This window comes from Oenanthe melanoleuca, unplaced genomic scaffold (assembly GCF_029582105.1).
Source record: "Oenanthe melanoleuca isolate GR-GAL-2019-014 unplaced genomic scaffold, OMel1.0 S117, whole genome shotgun sequence".
NCBI classification, from domain to species: domain Eukaryota; kingdom Metazoa; phylum Chordata; class Aves; order Passeriformes; family Muscicapidae; genus Oenanthe; species Oenanthe melanoleuca.
This window is the reverse complement of record NW_026612766.1, coordinates 29,217-49,998: the sequence shown is the minus strand read 5'-3', so window position 1 is coordinate 49,998 and position 20,782 is coordinate 29,217. Positions and strand designations below refer to the sequence as shown.

Below are 20,782 nucleotides of genomic sequence, written 5' to 3'. Positions count from 1 at the left end.
GGTGGCAGCATGTTGAGGGCCAATTTTTATGCCATTTGCCTGAAATGAAGTTAATACACAGCGTAAATATTTCAGAATATACTTGAAAAGCTATTTTTCTATTTAGAAGATCATATAACAAGTTCTCCTAATGTATGCAATAAATGGAGCAAAGTTTGTAATTTTTCCCCAGCATGTTCTTAGTGATTAAATATTATTTAAAGTAAGATGCCTTCCTTCTCATTTAAATTTTATCTCCATGTTACACTCTGTAGCTTAAACTCCTCAAAAAAAAAAAAAACACAGAGCAAGAATTGTATTTAAATACTACTTGGCATATGGCTTAAAAATACATAGCATTTGCTAAGAGTGTATAACCTCTCCCCTCTTGCCAAAAATCTCCACTAGTTTAATAGTTTAATATAAAACTTTTCCTCTCTAGACAGCATTTTTTTCTGTGTTGAATCAGCTGTAGAGGCTAAGGGCATACGAGTGTTCTGTGTCATCAATAATTTCTGTGATCCCAAAAGACATGGCTACTTGCCAAGAACCCACACACAGCGTAGCTCTTTCATTCATCAAAATCACACTTATATCTTAACCCTCACTCCCTCAAGTGGATTTTACCTAAAAATACAGCACTTTGAGAAAAGTAATACAGTAGCTTCAGAAATTAAGCTCTTAAGGAAACTTTGCGTCACAGCAAATCTCAGATTTATGGTGCTTGGCAGTTGTTCTGCAGCAGTGGTAGCCTTCGGGTTTCTGGCACTCGCTCAGTATTGACAGCAGCTGATGTGGTTTCTTTTCGCTCTTTGACTCCTCTTTAATAAAAAGCATGCCCTATGGCTCATTGGTTTTGCCCCCTCTGGGCTGATAGCAACTTCTTGAGGAATCAAGGAGCCAGACTTGGCATAGAGCCAAATAAGTAGCACGGACTGTTGGCTCTTGACAGCATATTGCAATCAAAGCTCCGTAAGGCACAGTAAAGCAGTCAGCTACTACATGAAACTCGACAGATACAACGAGCATGCTTTTTCAGGCACTCTGAATACTCTCCAATTTATATTGCACTACCAACTGCATTTTCTTCAGGAAAGATGTGAAGGACGACTTTAAATTTTTCATCAGTGAACTGAATTTAAGAAGTGTTTCATCAAACTGCACACACACACTTTCCAGTAAGAATTAGTTCAGAGGATTACTATTCAAGTCTTATGTAGCTACAAGTTTCCTGATGCACTACTTTGCATACCACTGAAGTTTCTCATTTTTTCCTCTCTGGAGTCATGAGTAATATTTTCAATAGTCTCAATTTTCTCACGTTGAAATATTTTGAGCAGAAAGGCATGATGCTATTTAATTTAAGTCCTGCCAATTCCCTCCCTACTCTGAACAATCCTGCAAGGACTGCAAATGTCTAAGAGAAGCATCACACTGACAGTCTGGGCACACCTCTCCACAGAGCAGAAACAGAATAGCGGTGGTGCAGATTTTCACATGTGGTTTCACTAAGCACCTCAGCAACAATATTCAGGGACATGCAGGATAAAAAAATCCAACTTCATCTTCAGAAGAGATTGATCACCTCACATTGTCAAATTTGCTATGAGATTTAAAAGAGAGCTTATACAATCTTAACATTTCTATACAATACTAGTGTTAGGAAGCACAGCACAGTAATTTGAAAATTCCAGAGACCTTATATGTCTTTCTAGCTCTTGTTCCCCCTTCTCCAGCTCTCCACCCCATCCCAAACAAGCAAAGGTACAGGCCCAAATAATCTGTAACTTCAGTAATATGCATAAGCAAAATGGCTAATCTTTTATTCCCTACAGTATCCAGCCACCTAAACCAGGAACATTTCAAAAGTCTTTTATGTAACTCTCAAAGCAATCCCTCCCCTACACTGGACAGCTCATGGAGTGCATCTGGCATATCAACATGGTCCCTCATTTACATAGTGGAAAATTATCTTTGAAAACAGATGACACCATATGGAGAAGTGGATGAAAGTGGATTTTCTTCTCTTTTGGGGATTTATATTATTTTGCGATGCTTCATGGATGGATAGGGTCACTTATTTTAATCCATTTTTATCACAATGGCAGACAATTCTACATCCAAGTGGAACAGACAAATCTTTTACTGTCCAGCCTTCTAGGGAAGGTGAATTTTGTACTTTTAAAAAGCAGAGAGTGCATAGAGTACGAAAAGTTACCTCATTATTAATGTCAAAAACTCCTTCCTGGATTTTCTCGTAGATCTCCTTTGCAGTGTTAATAAATGCCTAAAACAGAGGGAAAAAAAAACCACAGACACAATGAATGCGATACCCTTTGGTGTAAGATGCACTAATTGGAATTCAATCTCATGTGCAGTTGCCTCAGTGAGACTTTCCTTCCTGACCTCTGCAGGAACAGGTATGACAAGAGCATCCTATAACCCACCCTGAAGCAGCAATGGATCACACGCTGTTTACAAAAACAGTGGCATTTTCATAACATCTGTATTCTACAATCTGTTGTCCAGTAATTACAGGGAAAAAGTGGTTTTTAAGATATATAAATTACTTTTAAATTATTTATTTCTGACCCTTATGGATAGATTGTGTGGCAGATGGTTTCCCCTACCCTTAATATCTTTGTAATAGGCCACTCTAGATTAGAGTGCTTAGCAACATAAAACCACAGGGTACTTACAATGATGATGTAAGGATGCTGTCTGCTGGATGAAACCTTACGCTATCATTTAATATTCACCTGATTTTAAGAATGTATTCTCTTTAATTAATCTTGCACACAATGGGCAACATCTTAATAGTAGAAAGGAGAGGCTCCAGATTTTATAACTACTTTTAAAAATCTACTGTTTTAATTCAGAGAAAATACTTTGACACTCAGGTCTGAAAAAGTGACTGATATAAATGTTTTTGGTTAAAGTTTACAATCAATGATTCCATTATTCATCTCTCATTTAGCTTTATAGGTCAAGTAATGCCTAAAATAATGTATAATTTAGGAGGTGATTAACAGCAGCTAGTAATTACAATAAACATACAGTTCTTTTTGTTTTAAAATACCAACACCATGCAATCATACAAGACATGCTACCTTCTGCAGAAGCCTATTACAGCAAATACAGATCTAATTCAAATATAAAAAAGTAAACAGGGTTCACGGAGAGGAACAAATCATACCTTTCCTCATTTCTACACTGGAAGCATTTGACTGCTGAACTTGCCACCAGAGCTTTGTTTCCTAATTAACAGGACTGATATGTTTTCACCTTTAAAGGCCTTACAGCTCCCCAGAGTAATCAATCTACTGCAGCTCAATTACTGCACCAAGCACACACCACAGCCAGTGAAGGAGACTTGAACGACTGCAGCAGGAGCAGAGAGATATGAATATGCATAAACTCTAAGTGGGTGATCGAATCATCACAGAGGGTCATGAGAATTTGCAGCAAAATAATGAGAAGAATTAATCATTGCAGATTCACAAGGCACTTAGGAAGCGAGTTCGTTTTTCAAACACGTGTTAGAGTTGAGAAGAAAAATTGGCTTTTGGCCAACTACGAATTGATTCAAATTCCTCAGAATCTGAAGTTTTCTATGTAAGGAAAAACATTCAAACTTATCTTTGTTCCTGATAACATACTAATTATTGTAATGGCCTCATACATGAGCAGGGTTTATAAGTCAACTTTGAAAATTCACACAGCTGGATTCTGTGAGGATCCTTACTTCTACTTCAGTGGGACATTAAACAGAACTTGAAGTCTTAAAAAAGCGTTATGATAACTTCATGTAAACAAGCACTTAACAACTGGCACTTCTAACGGTTCTAGAAGATGCTGGTTAAGTACACCAAGACTCTTAGAATTAATTTAATTTACATTAAATCTATAGAAATTACTTTAGAGCAACAAGCTAAAATTTAAACTAATACAACTGAGAATAAATTAACTTTTGGATACTCCACTCAAGAGAAGTCATTGTAGCAATGCATCTATCCTCACAAAAAACAGTAAAATGCACTGGAAAACAGCGCTGCACAAACACAAAATTCCTCCCATTACTATACATGTACTGTATAAAGCAAAAGAGCATACTGAGTTCAGTACAGTATATTTTAATATTGAACATATTGGCCAAGAAACTGTTGATTTGAAAAATCCAAATATTCCATTACTCTCAGTTCTATCATTTCAGTTCTCTTGAAGTCATAATCTGACTACTCCATTCCCATCAGTGGTTCTGGTGTACAATGTATTTCAAAAGTGCATGCTGTTACTCTGCATAACAAAATGCCAGGTTGCACTGGGCCACAGAAGTAATTCCTATTTGAAAAAAATGATAAGAATTTACCATATAATAAGTCTACTTCACATTCTTTTCTTTGTATGTATTCTAAAAATAATCAGCCATTAAGAGACTTGAATTCCTTGACACTTCCATTTGTTTCTCACATCCATGTATTTTTAGTTAACTTATGATTTCAAGCGTAAGCAGACTCAATCACCTGAGGACATCACTAAAACAGAAGTCTACACGCTTTAAGAATATCATATCACATTTTGGCATTGCATGCTAGTGCCCCAATTAGCAAGGACAAGAAGGTCAACTTGGTAGAATTGATGTCTTCCAAAAAATCTCTTTTAATACTGCAAGTTCTAACTCTTACTTGGAACATGCAGTATACTATAAACTCTTAATTATTTATAGGCAGTTTATCCTATTTTCAGATTAACTGAGCCATAGATGCAGAAAGACACAGTGATTTTCCCTCAAATCCAGTTTAGATTTATTAGACCACATGCAGAGGACTGCAAGAACACAGCTGCAGCACCTCACACACCAACTTGGATCCAGGTGCAGTTTAGCCACTTCCACACAAGACCTCACCAGCAAGCCCACAAGGGCTCAGCTGGCTGCCTACCAAGCCTACTGCAGTTGCACTGTACGCTCCCATAATCCTACTGCTACTAAAACACTGGACAAAGATCCTCATGCTTTCCCACCCCAAATCAGGCCAGGCTCATTTTCACCACTCCAGGGGAGGTGGTACCAGACTCACTTTGCATTTATACATAGCCACCTGAAAGATGGCAATGCCCTAGTACACACTACCTCTATGACTCATAGAGTGTGAGGAAGTGAGAGATTTTTGCAAAATTAATACATTAGACTTGCAAATACAAAAATCCTTGACTACATTTTGGGAAAACTCAAAATAATGTACCTTCAATATATTTACATTCAATATATTTACCTTCAAAAATATTTACATTTAATGTTTAACTCTTGGTCATTTTCTAAACTGAAACTTACTGATGCTTTTATGCATGAGACTGCTGAATATAACTGTACCACAGCATTAAAAAAAGGTTGCATGCAAGTTATTCAGTGATTTATTTTTAATGTAAAGTGTTTTTCAATTGTGTGCTCATTTTCAACTATTTTTTTCAACTTTCAAACAAAATTCAACTAGGTTCCCAAATAATAGCAATACTCCTTTGAGGAAAAGTGCATTACTGTGCAAGTGGGAAAGTGTGTCTTGCAAGATGCGATCTGCCTGTTGTGTCATGCCTGCACCTATTGCAAAGCCAACAGAAGAGGCTTTAAAATCACAATATATCAGTATAATAACACTTTAGATTATTTGTATAAGGAGTTTCCCTGATCATATTGCAACATGAGAATCAAGAAGTCATGTCTCACAATGCTTGCCCCCAAAAATCCCCCAAACAACCAAAAACTGCAAGTAACAAACACCACAGATACTGCATTTAGAGGTAAATTAATCCTACAAACACTGAATGTAGAATTAAATCAACATTCATATCCCACAAATAAACAAGTACTACAGTTTTACTACCCTTGAGACAAATCCAAGAAGAATTAATTCTCTAACTGATAAAAAAAATGCAAAAAACACTTATGGGAGTAAGTTCCTGATACCTCTGTCTCACGGAAGCTATGCACGAATAATAGCAAGCTAGGGGCACCAGAACATGAGCTGTAGAGCAGCCACACTTAGTTTTCACTTGCAGATGACAATGTCACTTGTCTTTCTCAGAAAGCTAATGGCAGGATAAGGATCTGAGCACTTTGCTATATGCTGTGCGTAACAGGAAAAACTTGTAAATGAATCACCAGTACTTTTCAAAACTCAAGACTTTACAAGTTCGTCTCTGCCTAAAGTCAGGTACGAGATCACGTTCAGCACGGCCAGCTTGTGGAACATGCTGCCCTCTGGTGGCACTGTTAAAATTAAGTTTAATGCAGGAAAATAGAAATTGGGCAATCCTTATTTCCTGGATTCTTTCTTACAATTAATTACATGAGGAATGCTTCAAGGTTAAATATATCACAAATTCTAAAGCGCGACCCAGCCAACACTCAGAATTTCCTCCTCCTCTCCAACTTCCTATCTTAACTTTTAGCAGTAAGATATGATATAGTTAGATTACTCTACTATCTAAGAATGCATTTGGAAACAGTAACAACACAGACAACAAATGGATTTATGCCTAAAGCATTCACCATCCCAGTGTGTAAGTAGTACTGGATGGCCACTTAATAAAGTGAGATTCCAAAGCTCTGAGCAGCTCTTTTATGCACCCACAGTAAGGCAGTGCTTTTTACACCTAAATGATCTTTCAGGAAGAAGCCTAGCACACTAAAATGGGTGCAGAGGGGTTAATTATGAACAGCAGTAAGGTGCTATATAATGAACCCACACCCTAAAAAGCACCCCAACACATCTGTAAATTTGAAGTATAGGTGCAAAGACACAAACCAGAACTTGACAGCAATTTCTTTCTGTCCCTGTTGAGGCACAATCTTTGTGACAAACTTATTGAGCCAATGACATTACTACAGCTCGACCTGACTTAAGTCCTGCAACTGCTGAATAGTTACATAGAACATAATACTTGAGGGAAAAAAAAGAAAAAAAAGAAACCCCCCCCCCGAATTAAGAATCCATTTCTCCCATAATCTACAAATCAGGCAGGCAGTATCATATATTTCATGCTCTTCTATAAAGCCTGAAACACACAGTTACAGAGACCTTTTATTCTCATCATACTCAGAAGCCCCAGGAACCACAGCAGTCAGTAATTCTTACTGTGAAGATGGGGCACAATCCAGGGACTTGCCACAAGCAACTAAAAGCTGTGTATCCTTATTACAGCCAGGTCTCCTGTCCCTTCTCCCTTCCTCAGTTGACCTGACATAAGCTTCAACCCCTTTTTCTCATGGGAGAAACTGGCAAAAAATGTCAGCTTTGCACAACTGAAAGGTAGCAGAATTTTCATTTTCAGTAACTTGAAGGAACACTGGTTTTGATACAAATTAAGATAAACCTAACTTTTGGGTGGGTGTTTCTTGGATTTTTTAAAAGACTCATGATGTAGAAATCCTGCTCTTTTGCAAGTGCTAGTCAAATTACCTCTTGTGTCTCCTTATGGGAAACAACTTACTAAAACAAACTCCCACACTAACAGTCAGTGATATACTGGCATTAACTCAAGTGAGGTCAGCTTCTGGACAGTGATGTTGTCTAGAACAGCTCTGACCAGCATCCAGAAAACTTTCTGGCTTAGGATTGGTCATGTCATGAATCATTACTAAAAGTAGCAGTCAGGAATGAAATAACAACACACAAAGTTACTGTAGCTTCCCAGATACAGCTAGGTATCCTTACTTCTTGAGAATCAGTGCACATAAATGGATTCACACCACTGATATGCCAGGGACAAGGATTAAACACCATGTGCTCTAGGGGACTACATGGCCATCCTGAGGTCATGCTGGTGATTCTACTCTGCCTCTGCCCAAGCAGTAACCTCTCAGCAAACTCTGAGCTGCAGGTTCAGAGCACAATTAATAGTTATATACTACTGCCAAACTACCAATGAAAAAACTAAAGTGATAAAATTGCTAATGTCCCTTGCAAATAAGACAAAAAGAATTCTTATGTATTACATGTTGGTTTAATGAGAGTAATGGCTGTTATGATTAAAACAAGTGCAAACCTGCCTGGGGTTCAGACCCCAGACTTATGTGTGTACAAGTGAAAAGTCTCCCAGTGGACATCATGGCATTCTTAGAAAAAGTAAATAAGCAACACTGAAGTCTGCAAACAGTATTTCAGAGTGCACATCACCCATCCACAATTCAACACAGTAGAGCAAATATGACAACCACGATTCTAAAAGTTAACAAGATTCTACTGTGAGAAGGCCCACAGCCATGCATGACAAAATGTACACTGCTCTAACTACACACACCTTAGAAATCACTGAGGAGAAAAAAAAAGGAAGTACAAAAAGTCAGTAATATTTTGATAGTTGGTTACCTTTACAGCTTTATGCAGAGGCTAAAAGGAAATCAGCAACCTCCTGTTTAAATAAAAATGATACTACTGAGGAGACTAGCATTAACTGTCCTTGCACTGCAGTCAAATTATAAGCCTGTGCCTAACCTCCCTCCAATAATCATTCTATCCTCTCAGTGATGCAGAAACTTTTACACAATCCCATTCCACATGAAATACGATGATTTAACTCTGAGGTCACAGCAAATTCTTAGAAGTCTCCAAACCAACTACGAAGGAAAAGCCTGCATCTTCTTCCCACTCCCTACCTTCTATTACCTATTAGGCAAACAGGGTGGAAACTTCTCCAACAGGCTAGCCCAAAAGAAACAGCCAATAGGATGTTTTGCAATCCTTATCATCCATTTCTATTCAAGATGTAGGTAATGAGACAATCCTGAAGAATACAATGAGCAATTTTAAACAGTTTTAAGATCCAAGCGCAAAAACAGTCAATGTACTGCTCCAGCTACAGATTTACTAAGGTATTTCACAGTGGTGGAAATCAGGATTAAACAAGGGAAACAGCTTAGAGAACATTACCAACAGGAGCTGATTTGTTCATATAAAGAAACTGCTAGAGGTTAGGATTTTGCTTCTGTAGCTGTTAATGGTTCTATATCATGTCACTTTTTTTGTGTTTATTGAGAACACCATTTAAGGAATGCACTTGACTATCACTGGAAAGGATTACATTCTAAAGCTCTTCCATCAGAATTAGAAAGTTACATACACACATCACTCGTGTAATCATGAGGAAAGGATTCTACATGAACTTTTTGATAAAGAACTTAATGCTCATTGGCCTCCTGATAATCAGAGATGCATTAGATATTGGATATTCATTTACTGGACAACTCATTCAGGATGTATTTTTTGATGCAAAAAGAGGTGATAGTGCTAGAATCAGGTAGCAATGAATTCTGTGCAAGTCATGTGTAGCTTAACTTTTCCAAAAACTTAAATATTTTATAACTAAAAGACTTTACCAATAAAAGTACCTCATTGGTCACACACCATTTCGAATTTAGGATAGTTTTGGGAAAGAGTAGGAATAGATTATGTAATGTAAGAAGCTGAACTATGTCACTGTAAGAAAGGTCAGTGGGGATGAACTGAGTATGGGCTTGAAAGACATGTGAAGCAATCTTTCTGCTTTACATAGCACTAGCATCTCAGCTGGAGCTCCTGGTACACCACTGTATTGTAGTGTTGTCTGGCTACAACACTAGTTTTCTTTAACTAGTTTTCTAGTTCAACTACTTTTCTGCAACACTGGCTACAACTAGTTTTCTTTAAAGCAGCCTGCATGGTGCTGTGTTTTGGATTTGTGACTAAAATAGAGCTGATAACACGATGATGTTTTAGCTACTGCTGAGTGTCAAGGTTTTCTGTTTCTTACACTGCCCTCTCCTGACAGTGATTAGTCTTAGGGTAGGCAAAATTATGGGGGACACAAACCAGCTAGGACAGCTGACCAGAATTGGCCCGAGGGGTATTTCATAATATATGATATAATGCTCAAGAATAAAAACAAAAGGGTAGTCAAAAGTTGCTGTTTTTCAGAGACTGGCTGAGATTCAATTGGCTTGTAGGAAGTTGTGACTGACTGCCTTTCTTTCACTCTTCACCTGTCTCTTTCCTTCATTTCTAAAACTCTATCTCAGGCTCTGATAGAGAGCCTTTGGCTCTTATGGTTCTTTCCTCCATTCTGCTTGACAGAGGCACTGAGTGAGCAACTTGGTGGGTATTCAGCTGCAGTGGAGCTCAGCCCACATGACTACCCTTCAAAAAACAAATGCAGTTATCCAAGGTGAGAGATGCAAGAACTCACATGTGTCCAGAGAGGTGAACTATAAGCCAAACTTTAAAGCAGCAAGACCAGAAAAACTTATTCAAATATATAGCAGACTACAGTAACCAAGACAATGACCACTTCATCAGCTCTGCAGAGGACAGAAAATAGAAGCTGTGTGCAAATTGAAGAAGATTCCTACTAGGTAGTAGAGAGGAAAGATGATGACAGTACAAATACCAAAGCACTGCAAGAGATTGCTCTGAAGAGCACATGATATACCAGGAGCCTTTAGGACAGGTCACATGACATCTGCCAAGAATACCAATAGCTTGGCTTGTTTTGGACTAGCAAATCTATTCTAAGATTACTTTTTAGATTTCATGGCAGACAGAAGTCAGCCATGTCTCTCTGATCAAATACTTCAAAAAAACCCACAAGCACATTAACTAGGAAGTCTCAACAATGTAACTAGTGCTGTATAACCAATTACAACATAGACACTGTCTCTCATAATATAAAGACTAGTTAATTCAAGTTAAGGACCCCAAAATCTAGAAGAATAGTATCTACACAAACAAGTGTCATTTAAATCAACTATTTTAGTAAAAAGCAGTGTTAAGAAAAGTTACCTCCTCTACATTGGAAGCAGTTTTGGCAGATGTCTCCATAAAGATAAGTCCGTGCTCTCGTGCAAATGCTTCACCCTCCTCTTTCTTAACTTCTCGTCTAGATTCTAAATCACTAAGATAGAAGAAAAAACCAAAAGTTAAATTACATGGTCTAACATCTCCATATAAAGAATATTCTTTACATGCTTATGCTTGTAAGCCTGAGAAGCCAAGATCTCCCGTCAGAACTTGGGTAGATAACTTGCCAAGCTCTTAAGTAAAGCAGAATTATTTTAAGCCCTGCACTTACAATATTTGGAATAGTCACAGGCATCACATTTACTTGAGCTATACATCCTAGCTGGCACAAATCTTATCAAAGATTTCATTAAATAACTTTCTACAGGATGAGCATGTATTTATCTACATATTCCTTGAATACTAATTTTAGACATGGTATTTTCAGTACATATCACACTCTTGTATTATAATATTATCTACCAATTCAATACTATAAAGCTGAGCTGAAAAATGGCTTTAGAAGTGATTTATTAATATTAAACCTAATTTAAAAAATAAAGTTCATTTTTTCTATTCAGTAGCAAAACTTCATACAGTCAATTTATTTTCTGATTAAAAAACTTAAAGCAGAAGTAAGCTCCTCTGAACTACATTAGGTGTTCTCTCCCAGTAAGTTAGCATTTACATTGTGAAACCCCTGACCCTCCAGCAGCAAAAGAAATTGAAGTGACTGTTAGACAAGTTCTTGCTTCCTGGTTTCCAAGCAATTTAATTCAAAGTTAAATATTACCCAAAAAAGCAGAGAAAAACCCTCTTGGACTGGACAACTCGAGACAAATCTATTTCTCTAAGTTATACAGACACAAGTATTTTACCCTTACTTTTAAAAGATTCTTTAAGAACAAGGAATTCACAGTTTGTCCTTTGTAAGTAAATCACATATTGAGCAATAAAAATGATGCATTTATTATTGATGTATAAGTGTAAAATATATATTTAAATGAATTTTCATCTAAGTTGCACATGTACACATTTATACACAGCATACAAATAGACGTATTTAATTTGCAGTCATTATACAAATAAGAAGTGTCATACTAGACTTCAGTGCTTGCCAAATTTGTAATGATACATATATTAAAAATATGTAATACTCACTGTGGCATCTATTTTGCAGCAAAGCAGGTTTTTGTAATTTTTAACTAAATGCTAGCTTACATGAGTTACTGAGTCAACATAATTCAGTACATCACTTAAATATTTTTAAAAAATTGAAGATAAGGATATAAGAAATGTCTTCTCAAAACAATTCTGAAGTTGATGTTCATTATATTTAAGCACTCCCAGTATTAGCTGATACTATCTTTTTCAACCTGAGTAATGTCTTTATTGGCTACTACCATGCTACTCTCAGAAATACCTTATTTAAAACCTTGATTCACTTCAGTGTTATCTCCATGACTAAACAAACAAATAACTTTTTATTTGAAATAATGCAGTTGTATCAAAAACTGCAATGACAGCCCAATCAAAACTCAATATTGATACCTAAACATATTCTTAAAGATCTTTAACTGCTTCTACTAACCACAGTTGTCTTCCTCTCTCCATTCCAATAATTCGAAGCATTTGGTCTTACTAGATCAATATAGCTATGCTTTGTTCTGGAAAGAAGATTAAGTACAGTATTTGTAATGTTTTAACACTAGTATTTGTAATGTTTTCAACAAACAGCCATTATATTTCAAATTAAATTCTCAACACTCTTCAAATCCAGCAATAAGTCAGTACTACAAATTTATGTCAAGCGCACTTTTGGGAGTCGTAAGAGCAGTATTTATTCCTTCAAAACTACTATGCTCGCATACATGTTCTTCCTTCCTTCCACCCACCTCTAGTAGCATATCCTACCTTAAGAACTCTTTCGGGATAATGCAATAAAATTCAAGTTTTCTTCCTGCCCTCCTCGAAAATAATATCCTTTAAAAATCTTAGAACTTTTAAGACTTTCAGTTCATGTGGCATCTTAATCTGTAACAAGTTACTGTGCACATTTTAAGTATATTTATTGTTTGAATAAACGTAGCTGTAACTGGGAATTACTGGGCTAGCTGCAAGTAGCAAATCAGTCTGCATCAGCAGAATGCAAGACATGAAAATTTAACAGCTAAGAATAATCAGAATGAGTTACAGATGTCAATGAAGTATGCAAACATATCTCAAATAGTACACTTTACTGTTCTCTCAGTGCCATATTTTTACTCACACAAGTACAAAAACAGTTGGTCAGGGCCATCACATGTTTACCAAAGCCTCATTTAATAAAACAAGCGTACGTTTTTGTATATTAATTTGTCAAGATTATGCTTGACACATTCCTCAATTAAAAAGAAAGTTGTTAGTCATTTATCAGATAATGTAAAAAAAATATTGACAAACTTCACAATGACTTTATATGTACCAGGGTTTTCAGGAGGAGGCAGAGGGTTGTGGGGCAGTGGGGGAAAACAGAAGGGAGAAGAGGGAGGGGAAGAAGAAGAAAATAAAAGAGTTCAACAGGCCCGAATAGCAAACCCAGATTCACTATCACAGAGCTGCTTCTCAGTAGCATCTAAGAAATGATCTGGCTGCTCATGAAATTTTCAGGGGCATGCATATACACCATTATTTCAACTGGCATCTTTACCTTCAAATTGCTGAGGCACAGAGACAAGTTCAAGTCAATTACACAAAGGCCCATAATTATTAAATTCTGAGGTGATGCTTTTGATATTTTCAAAAAAATTCTGCATTCAGCAAAAAAAGTCTAGCTATGATGCTATAATTCACTGGATCAAGAACTAGAAGAATTACAGATAATATGTTCACTGATGTGTTTTTATTAAGACTTTCACTACAAAGTCTCAGCATCAACAGGGAATAATTTCACAATTTTAGACAGTGTAGCTGACAAAAAGAAGTAAGGAATTGATTACAAATTGAGTAATACTTCCACAACTTTTAGTTATAGTTTTATCTCCCACTGAATTTACCAGGAAATGGTGGAAAAGCATTCTCTGACCCCAATCCTAGCTAAAAGCTACAAAATATGGAAGAGGCTTGTAAATCAGAAATGTCTCAATCATTGAGGCATGCACTTCTTACATTTGAGAGAAATTTTTGATGTGTGTCCTGTACTACGGGCTTTTTTTTTTTAAATGACATTTTCTCTGATGTGAGACTCTACCAAAAACCAAAGCACTTTAGAACACCTCAAATTAGGAATCCTATTCTCTTTGTAAGGAAGAGATCTAGGTATTTCTAATTGGTGATTCCAGAAACAAAAAGCATAATGAGAAGATAGCTCATATAATCCATTGCTTCACACATTTGCAATCACTCCTTCAGAATAAAATTACTTCTAAAACAGATATTCAGAATGTAACATAGTTGACCCATGTGCTGCATTGTATTAGTCTAAGTAGACTAGAAAAGGTTTTAGGCTCACCACAGAACTATGCACAGTGACAGAAGGGAATTCAGAATTAACATATCGCCTACAAATATAAAAAACCCAAAAGCTGAAATACAGAGAAGTTAAATCATTCCCTCTTACAAATTAACATCTAATAAAAATTTACCTTTTGTTTCCAATAAGCATTATAACCATGTTGGAGTTGGAATGCTGACGAGCATCCTCTAACCAAGTCGTCAAGTGGTTGAAAGTGTCCCTCCTAAGTACAGAAGAGAATGAACATTAAAAGCAGTATTTAAAGAAATCTTTCCCCTGTTAGTCCACTTCTCTACTTGAATAACCAACTCATTTATTAGTGCACATGCTCTAGGGATAAAAGCTAGTAATCCCTTTGTGAGACGGAGAATGGGTGAACAAAAATTTAGCAAACAAGGAGTGTTAATGAACTCTGCCTAAAAAGTAATTGAAAACATGCTTGGTACAAAGAGTAAAGAGGATTCTTAGAGCTGTAAGAATCTGTAATTTTATGGATATATAAAAAACTGAGTAGAATTATAAAAGTACCCATCAGCTTCAACCAAGCTAAACAACAGTACAAATAAACACATACTCAAATATAGCAATGTTTGTTTTACTGAAAGCAGAAAATGGCTGATAATTTTTACGTGAGTTTGTAAGCTGAGTAATAAATTTAGCAGTAAAATCTTTTAAAGTGAGGTACATGAATGTGACACATTACAGTTTTTTTACAGCAGGTGTAAATCAAGTAATAAATCCCGTGCTTGTAGAATGGTTTTAAGATACTATATTTTATTTATGAATCAAAGATTCATTTACTGGAAATCAGTTACTTCCTGATATTTAAACAGGAAAAGGGAAAAGGGAACAAAAGGAAAAACATCTACGAAATCTCTAGTACAAGTGGTTGCTCAATGCAACAGCAATAACCAAGATCCACAAAAGCAGACACAACTTAATAGCACTTTGGAGCCTGAATATTTTTGTAAATCAGCCAGAATACCCACAGTTTTACAGACAAACTGCATAAAGATACTTTAATATAGCAGGGAAACTTCAGTAACTTCTGAACAGCTGCTAAAAAGTATCAGATTAAGACCTGTATTTTTCAAACCTCAAACACAGAAATGGTAGAAGTTTCCCAGTACTCTTTATGTAACCAGACTTCTATATTTTACCATTTCAGTCCTTTGCAGAACAGTATTTCAGTAAAAGTAATCTGTTATAATTAAAGAAAAAATATCCCTAATGATAATAAAACATTAGAAAGGAATTAATGAAATATTTTCAGGTATTTCTCAATAAAGGTAATCTAGAGGTTGATTGTCAATAGTTTATAAAAACATTTATTCTTTCTGAGATTTTATGCATGCTCTCTCAACTACCATACAGAGAAAACTGGAAGCATATAGGTAACATATGCTATATCTTGACTTAGAGCACCTAAAGTTGACACAATGTTATATTACCAGTATGTATACAAAAAGCCAAACTAGAATAGACACTTAGCACTACTGTAGACCATAGCAGAATTCTACAAAGACGTATCACTGGAATCAGTTGGTGTTCTCACCTTGTAATGTCATACACTAGCAAAGCCCCTGCAGCTCCTCTGTAGTATGATCTTGTGATGGAACGGAAGGACTCCTGCCCTGCCTGTAGAACACAAAGTCTCGTTACTTCATATCTAAGACTTATTTTTTGTTCCTGAAAACTATGAACTTACAATACAGGATCATAGAATTCTACTTTTGAGAGATGGGGTAAGGAAGAGTATGGATGGGAAATCAGAAAGGGGACAACTGGGGACAAAGTCTCCAACAGTAGCAAGAGCACATAGGGAGAAGACACCAACTATAGCACAGTGCTGTTAAAAAAGAAAAAAAAAAAAAAAAAAAAAAAAAAAAATCGGAACAAGACCTCTAAACCTTTTTTGGCAATCCCTGACAACCCAATTTACTGAATGGCTTCACAATACATGAATCATTATTAGAGCACAGAATGGACTCCTAGCAACTAAGCTCTGAAGACAAATTTGAAAGGAAGCAAATAACCCAGAGCTTCACATTTGAATTCAATAACCCGCTCCCTGGGGCAGCTGTTGACACTAGAATAAATAAAGTCCATTGTAAATAAATGATGAATGACATCTTTACGCCCACCATCTGCTGGTGTAAAGGTTGTTGGAAGGCCAAGGATGCAGATTTTATCCGTTATATCATAAACTGCAGCCAGCTTTCAACAGTCTTCAGATGGAATTCTTTCAGTAATCATTTTATTAAGAAAAAACAGAAAATGGTTGTGAATTCAATTTTACACAATTCTGCTCCACAGTTAATCAATTTCCTCTGTACTTGATAAATAATGCTTGTCAAAGCAGCTACAGGATGCAAGAGTCATCTTCATATACACTGTGAAAAACTACATAAATTAGATCTCACAGAAAAGTATTCTGTAAAAATCTCAGCGCCTAAAGAACATGCTCAAAAGAATACAGTTCTGAAAAATATTCATGGTTGCAGATCTTGAGCTCCTCGTGCTCATGTTTTTCAGAAGAGCCATCTAGCACTTGACACTTGCTAGAAGAAATATTTACTTCTAATATTTAGCAATAACAGATGCTTTAGCATAATTCAAAGATAACACAGAACATATTTAAGAGATACTAATGCTGAAAAAAATCCTATGTGCATTAAATCTGAAGTACAGGAAATTTCCCTGACTTAAAAACATTAAACCCAAGAATGAAATATTTATCAAATACAAGGAACCCCTCAGCCATGCCTACAAAATTAGTATACAGACAACTTTTTCCTCAAAGTTATTGTACTTAATACCCGATCTTCTTGAATTCAAAGGGAACTTGATCTAGGTACCATCACCCAACAAGAACAGTGGCACAGCAAGTTTAGGTTGTTCAGTCTTCAGAAAGCATCCTTATCTTCCAGAATAAATAGTAACTTCTATTTAAGAAATCATTTTATCTTAGCCATTCCAGAGGAAACAGTTATAAAATACAGTACAACACATAATAGTTTGTATATAGTACAACACAATAGTTTCAACACCATTAGAATACCCTCACATATGCTCTTGGCCAAGATTCCAAGTACATCTTCATGCAAACTTCGGTAATAAAACACAGACAAGTAGTAGAATACACCGAGAAATAGTTAAAAACAAACAGCCAACAGTTTTTTAGTGTAATACCTGGTTTCCTACATAGAAATTCAAGTAAGCTTCACCACTTTTTTTTGGTGTGGTGACTAGCTCAAGTGGATGGTGGATAAATGAAACATTTCCCTGCTAAATAGACAACTTATTGTTACCAGGAGATTCCATACATTACCTAAAATCATATATGACCTGGACTTCACCTAACACATTAAGACTGCCTGTTACACCTTCATAAATTCTACCCTGACACCTGAAATTGTTCATCTCCCTGAGTAAATCAGTCATGGTCAAGCAATACTGTCAGAGGTTCTAGCAGATCTTACTAAAATGTATGAACCGCGAATTCTTAAAAGAATCACTTACTTTAAAAAGTTGAGTATATAAATCCTGAAAGTACTGTAATAATTGTGTCTCACTTGACAATGGTGAAATGCAAATATCATTGCTTCCTTAAGGAAAGGGTGAAAAACAGTACCTTCTTTGGTGAAGGGATCACATTTTCCATATGGCAATAATTAATTTATGCTTACATATACCAATAGACAACACAAACTCAATTCCCTTTCATTCTAAGCAAAAGAAAACTGAGTTTCTGTAAATAAGCTCCATGATACTAACATTTATTCTATTATATAAGAAAAATACCTTATATATAAAATTTACTGGCTACTTTAACAGTATTATTCTGAACAAGATCTAGAAGGCAATATAGTCAATATAGAAGGTTAAACATAGGGTCAGGCATTGCACAGATTTTTTTTTTAAGTGCCACTTTTACTTTACTTAAAAAAATACATAATTTTTAATTTACTTTAAAATCTGAGTTTTCTCTCTGTCCACTTCCCATTTTTTTTTTCAAGGAGGACAAGCTGTTTTAAAAATCAAAATAAGTCGAAACTGAAAGAAAGAGTAGGCTTTTAGCCAAAACTGACTTAAAAACCTACATGGTGTGTGCTATAATTGTACTTTATCCATCTTACAAAACAGGGCCTACCCAAGTTTAGCTGCTTGTTACAAGGAGCAACAGATAGAAGCAGCAGTATAGAAGCTCAGTATAAAATAAAATCAGCTTCAATACCAGAGAAAGACCCTTTGTCTTAAGTATAATTTTATTATTACTATCCCTTTCATGTTCCTGCATAATCCAGCACTTGTTATCTTGTAATTAACTCGTTATCTTTCTTTCATGTTAAAAATCTTTTTTCTACAGAACAGTTGAGGTGCGAAAGGGGCCTCTGGAGGTCCCTTGTTCCAACCTCCCTGGCTCAAGCAGGGCCGCCATTCAAAGCCGATTGCTGAGTTCCACATCCAGATGGTGCAGGAGGCAGGGGGTTGTGGTATCAGGAATAGTAGGGGCAACAGGAGACAAATGTTAAACAGGGTGTTTGCCAAGGCCATGTTACATCCCGTACAGGTGACACGAGGTTTTGCTCCAAGACCCAGGTTATACCCACTGTCACAGTTACACTGCAGTGGAAATGGGAAGATGGAGGATGCTCCTGGTCAGCCAGACCTGACAGCTACTTCACACACAGAAACTCCAGCTCAGACATGGCTGCCTGCAGGAGCCTGTAACTGCACACTGAGCACGCCTGAACATGCCTCCTCTCTCTGCAGAGAAACAGGTGCTACATCCGACATGAGTAGCTCACTAAACATGAAAAAATGTGAGCCTCTGATAAACAAGCAATGTTCTAAGTGCTAAGTAACATTCTTTTTTTGGCTGTTTTCTACTCTGTAAGCTTTTACAATTCATACCATAATGGTTCACAGAAACAAACTTTCTGACAGGAGACATGTCTATACAGACATAGTTCTAGAAGTCATAGGTCTTCAAGCAACTACAACAATTTTCATTTCTGCTTCAACTGCACAGACATATATCCCATGTACTTTACAAAGCATGCTTCAGTATAGAAACCAAAACACAATTTGAAAATAACAATGTAAGCAAAATAAAGTATTATCAATCACCTCAGATCACTAAGATACATGGAGATTTAGAACATGCACTAGAGTTTTCAGGAACACTTAAGCTATTCAACTATGTTATCACAGACACAGTATCTTTGGCATGCTTTAAAAAATACTCCAAGTGTTACTATTCCCACAGGAAATCTTGGTGTCATAAGTATGTGAAGTAGTTGCATCAGTTGCAAAATACACAGGCAAATCCTTGTTTACAAAGAGTAACTTGAAAGTCCCTTAACTGTGTATTTTTGAATCTATAAAGTAAGGGAAAACATAAAAGAGCCATAATGCAGGACAAGAAAGTAGTTAAAAAAAGCACCCACAATAGTGCCTCTCTCTACAAAACAGTTAATTATTTTGCTGAATTCTCCATGCTCAACACTGAAGAATTTATAAAATTTCTTTAAGGACCAAGTTATCTGAGAATGTCCCAGTAGGCCTTCAGCATCCAAGCTGACCAATAGGTTTTATTAGGAGGGAATCCACAAGCAATATGAGAACTACAACACCTAGCTAGTAAGCTCTAGATTGCCTCACTCTGAAAACAGGCACACATGTGTAGTATGTTCAAAACTGGTAACAGAACATCTCATTCACATTGAGAATTATTATTTACCTGTTTACACTTTCCTAAGTTACAAAGCAGACTAAAAAGCCATCTAAGAAATAACCAACTTGCAAGTGTCACACCACCTGTGACAGCTGCTAGCTGGGAACTACTCCACAAAGTTGATCCCTGGAATAAAATGTTCCAGAAAGAAAGAGGAGCAATACATACCTTTAAATATCGTTTTGAAAGTTAAAAATACATTAACAGCCTCTTAATCACATGTCAACTTGTTTATACAAATGCATTAATCTTGCAATCATGTCTCCAATCCAGAAAAAAAAAAAATTTTAGGGTGGTTTACTAGCATGTAGGACAAACATGAAGCATAGAAGCAAATTAAAAACAACCCCTGATGTTGCCAGCAAAGACATTCCCAAACAAAAATAGAACTAAAAATGCTTATGAAGAAGAATCTATCACAATATATGCAAGTCTCAGAATTCATGCGATGGATTTTGCCAAGTTACATGTTATTTGAAAAAAACCCTGTCAGCATGCAGTAAGAACTGAAATTTCGAGAGGACTAAAGATCCCCAAGGATGAAACTGTACATATGTCTAAATACAGATAATTGAACATCTGCCTTTACTTCTGCTGGTGTTGAATAAATGACACTTAAATATCTAAAGCAATTCTCAGCACATCACAAAAACGAAGCTTTAGCCTTCCTTTATCAGAAATACACTTATATTTGTAACTTGAAAAAAACTTTATCTGAAACCTTTAGGTTTTAAGTAGCAACCCCCACTGAAACAGGAGTTC

At 36.3% G+C, this 20,782-nt stretch overlaps 1 protein-coding gene across 1 annotated transcript in view; it reads right to left on the bottom strand.

Annotated features, from left to right (window-relative positions):
• Positions 1-6: 6 nt before the first annotated feature.
• RAB2A (RAB2A, member RAS oncogene family) overlaps positions 7-20,782 on the bottom strand; it is a gene marked incomplete at its 3' end in the record, with an annotated part of 40,771 nt that continues 19,995 nt past the window's right edge. Inside the window, exons 4-8 of the mRNA XM_056515906.1 lie at positions 15,836-15,918; positions 14,411-14,503; positions 10,791-10,902; positions 2,198-2,266; positions 7-39 (exon numbers count right to left, since the gene is read on the bottom strand). Of these exons, the coding sequence (XP_056371881.1) occupies positions 7-39; positions 2,198-2,266; positions 10,791-10,902; positions 14,411-14,503; positions 15,836-15,918 (390 nt within the window). The remainder of the gene's footprint in view (positions 40-2,197; positions 2,267-10,790; positions 10,903-14,410; positions 14,504-15,835; positions 15,919-20,782) is intronic.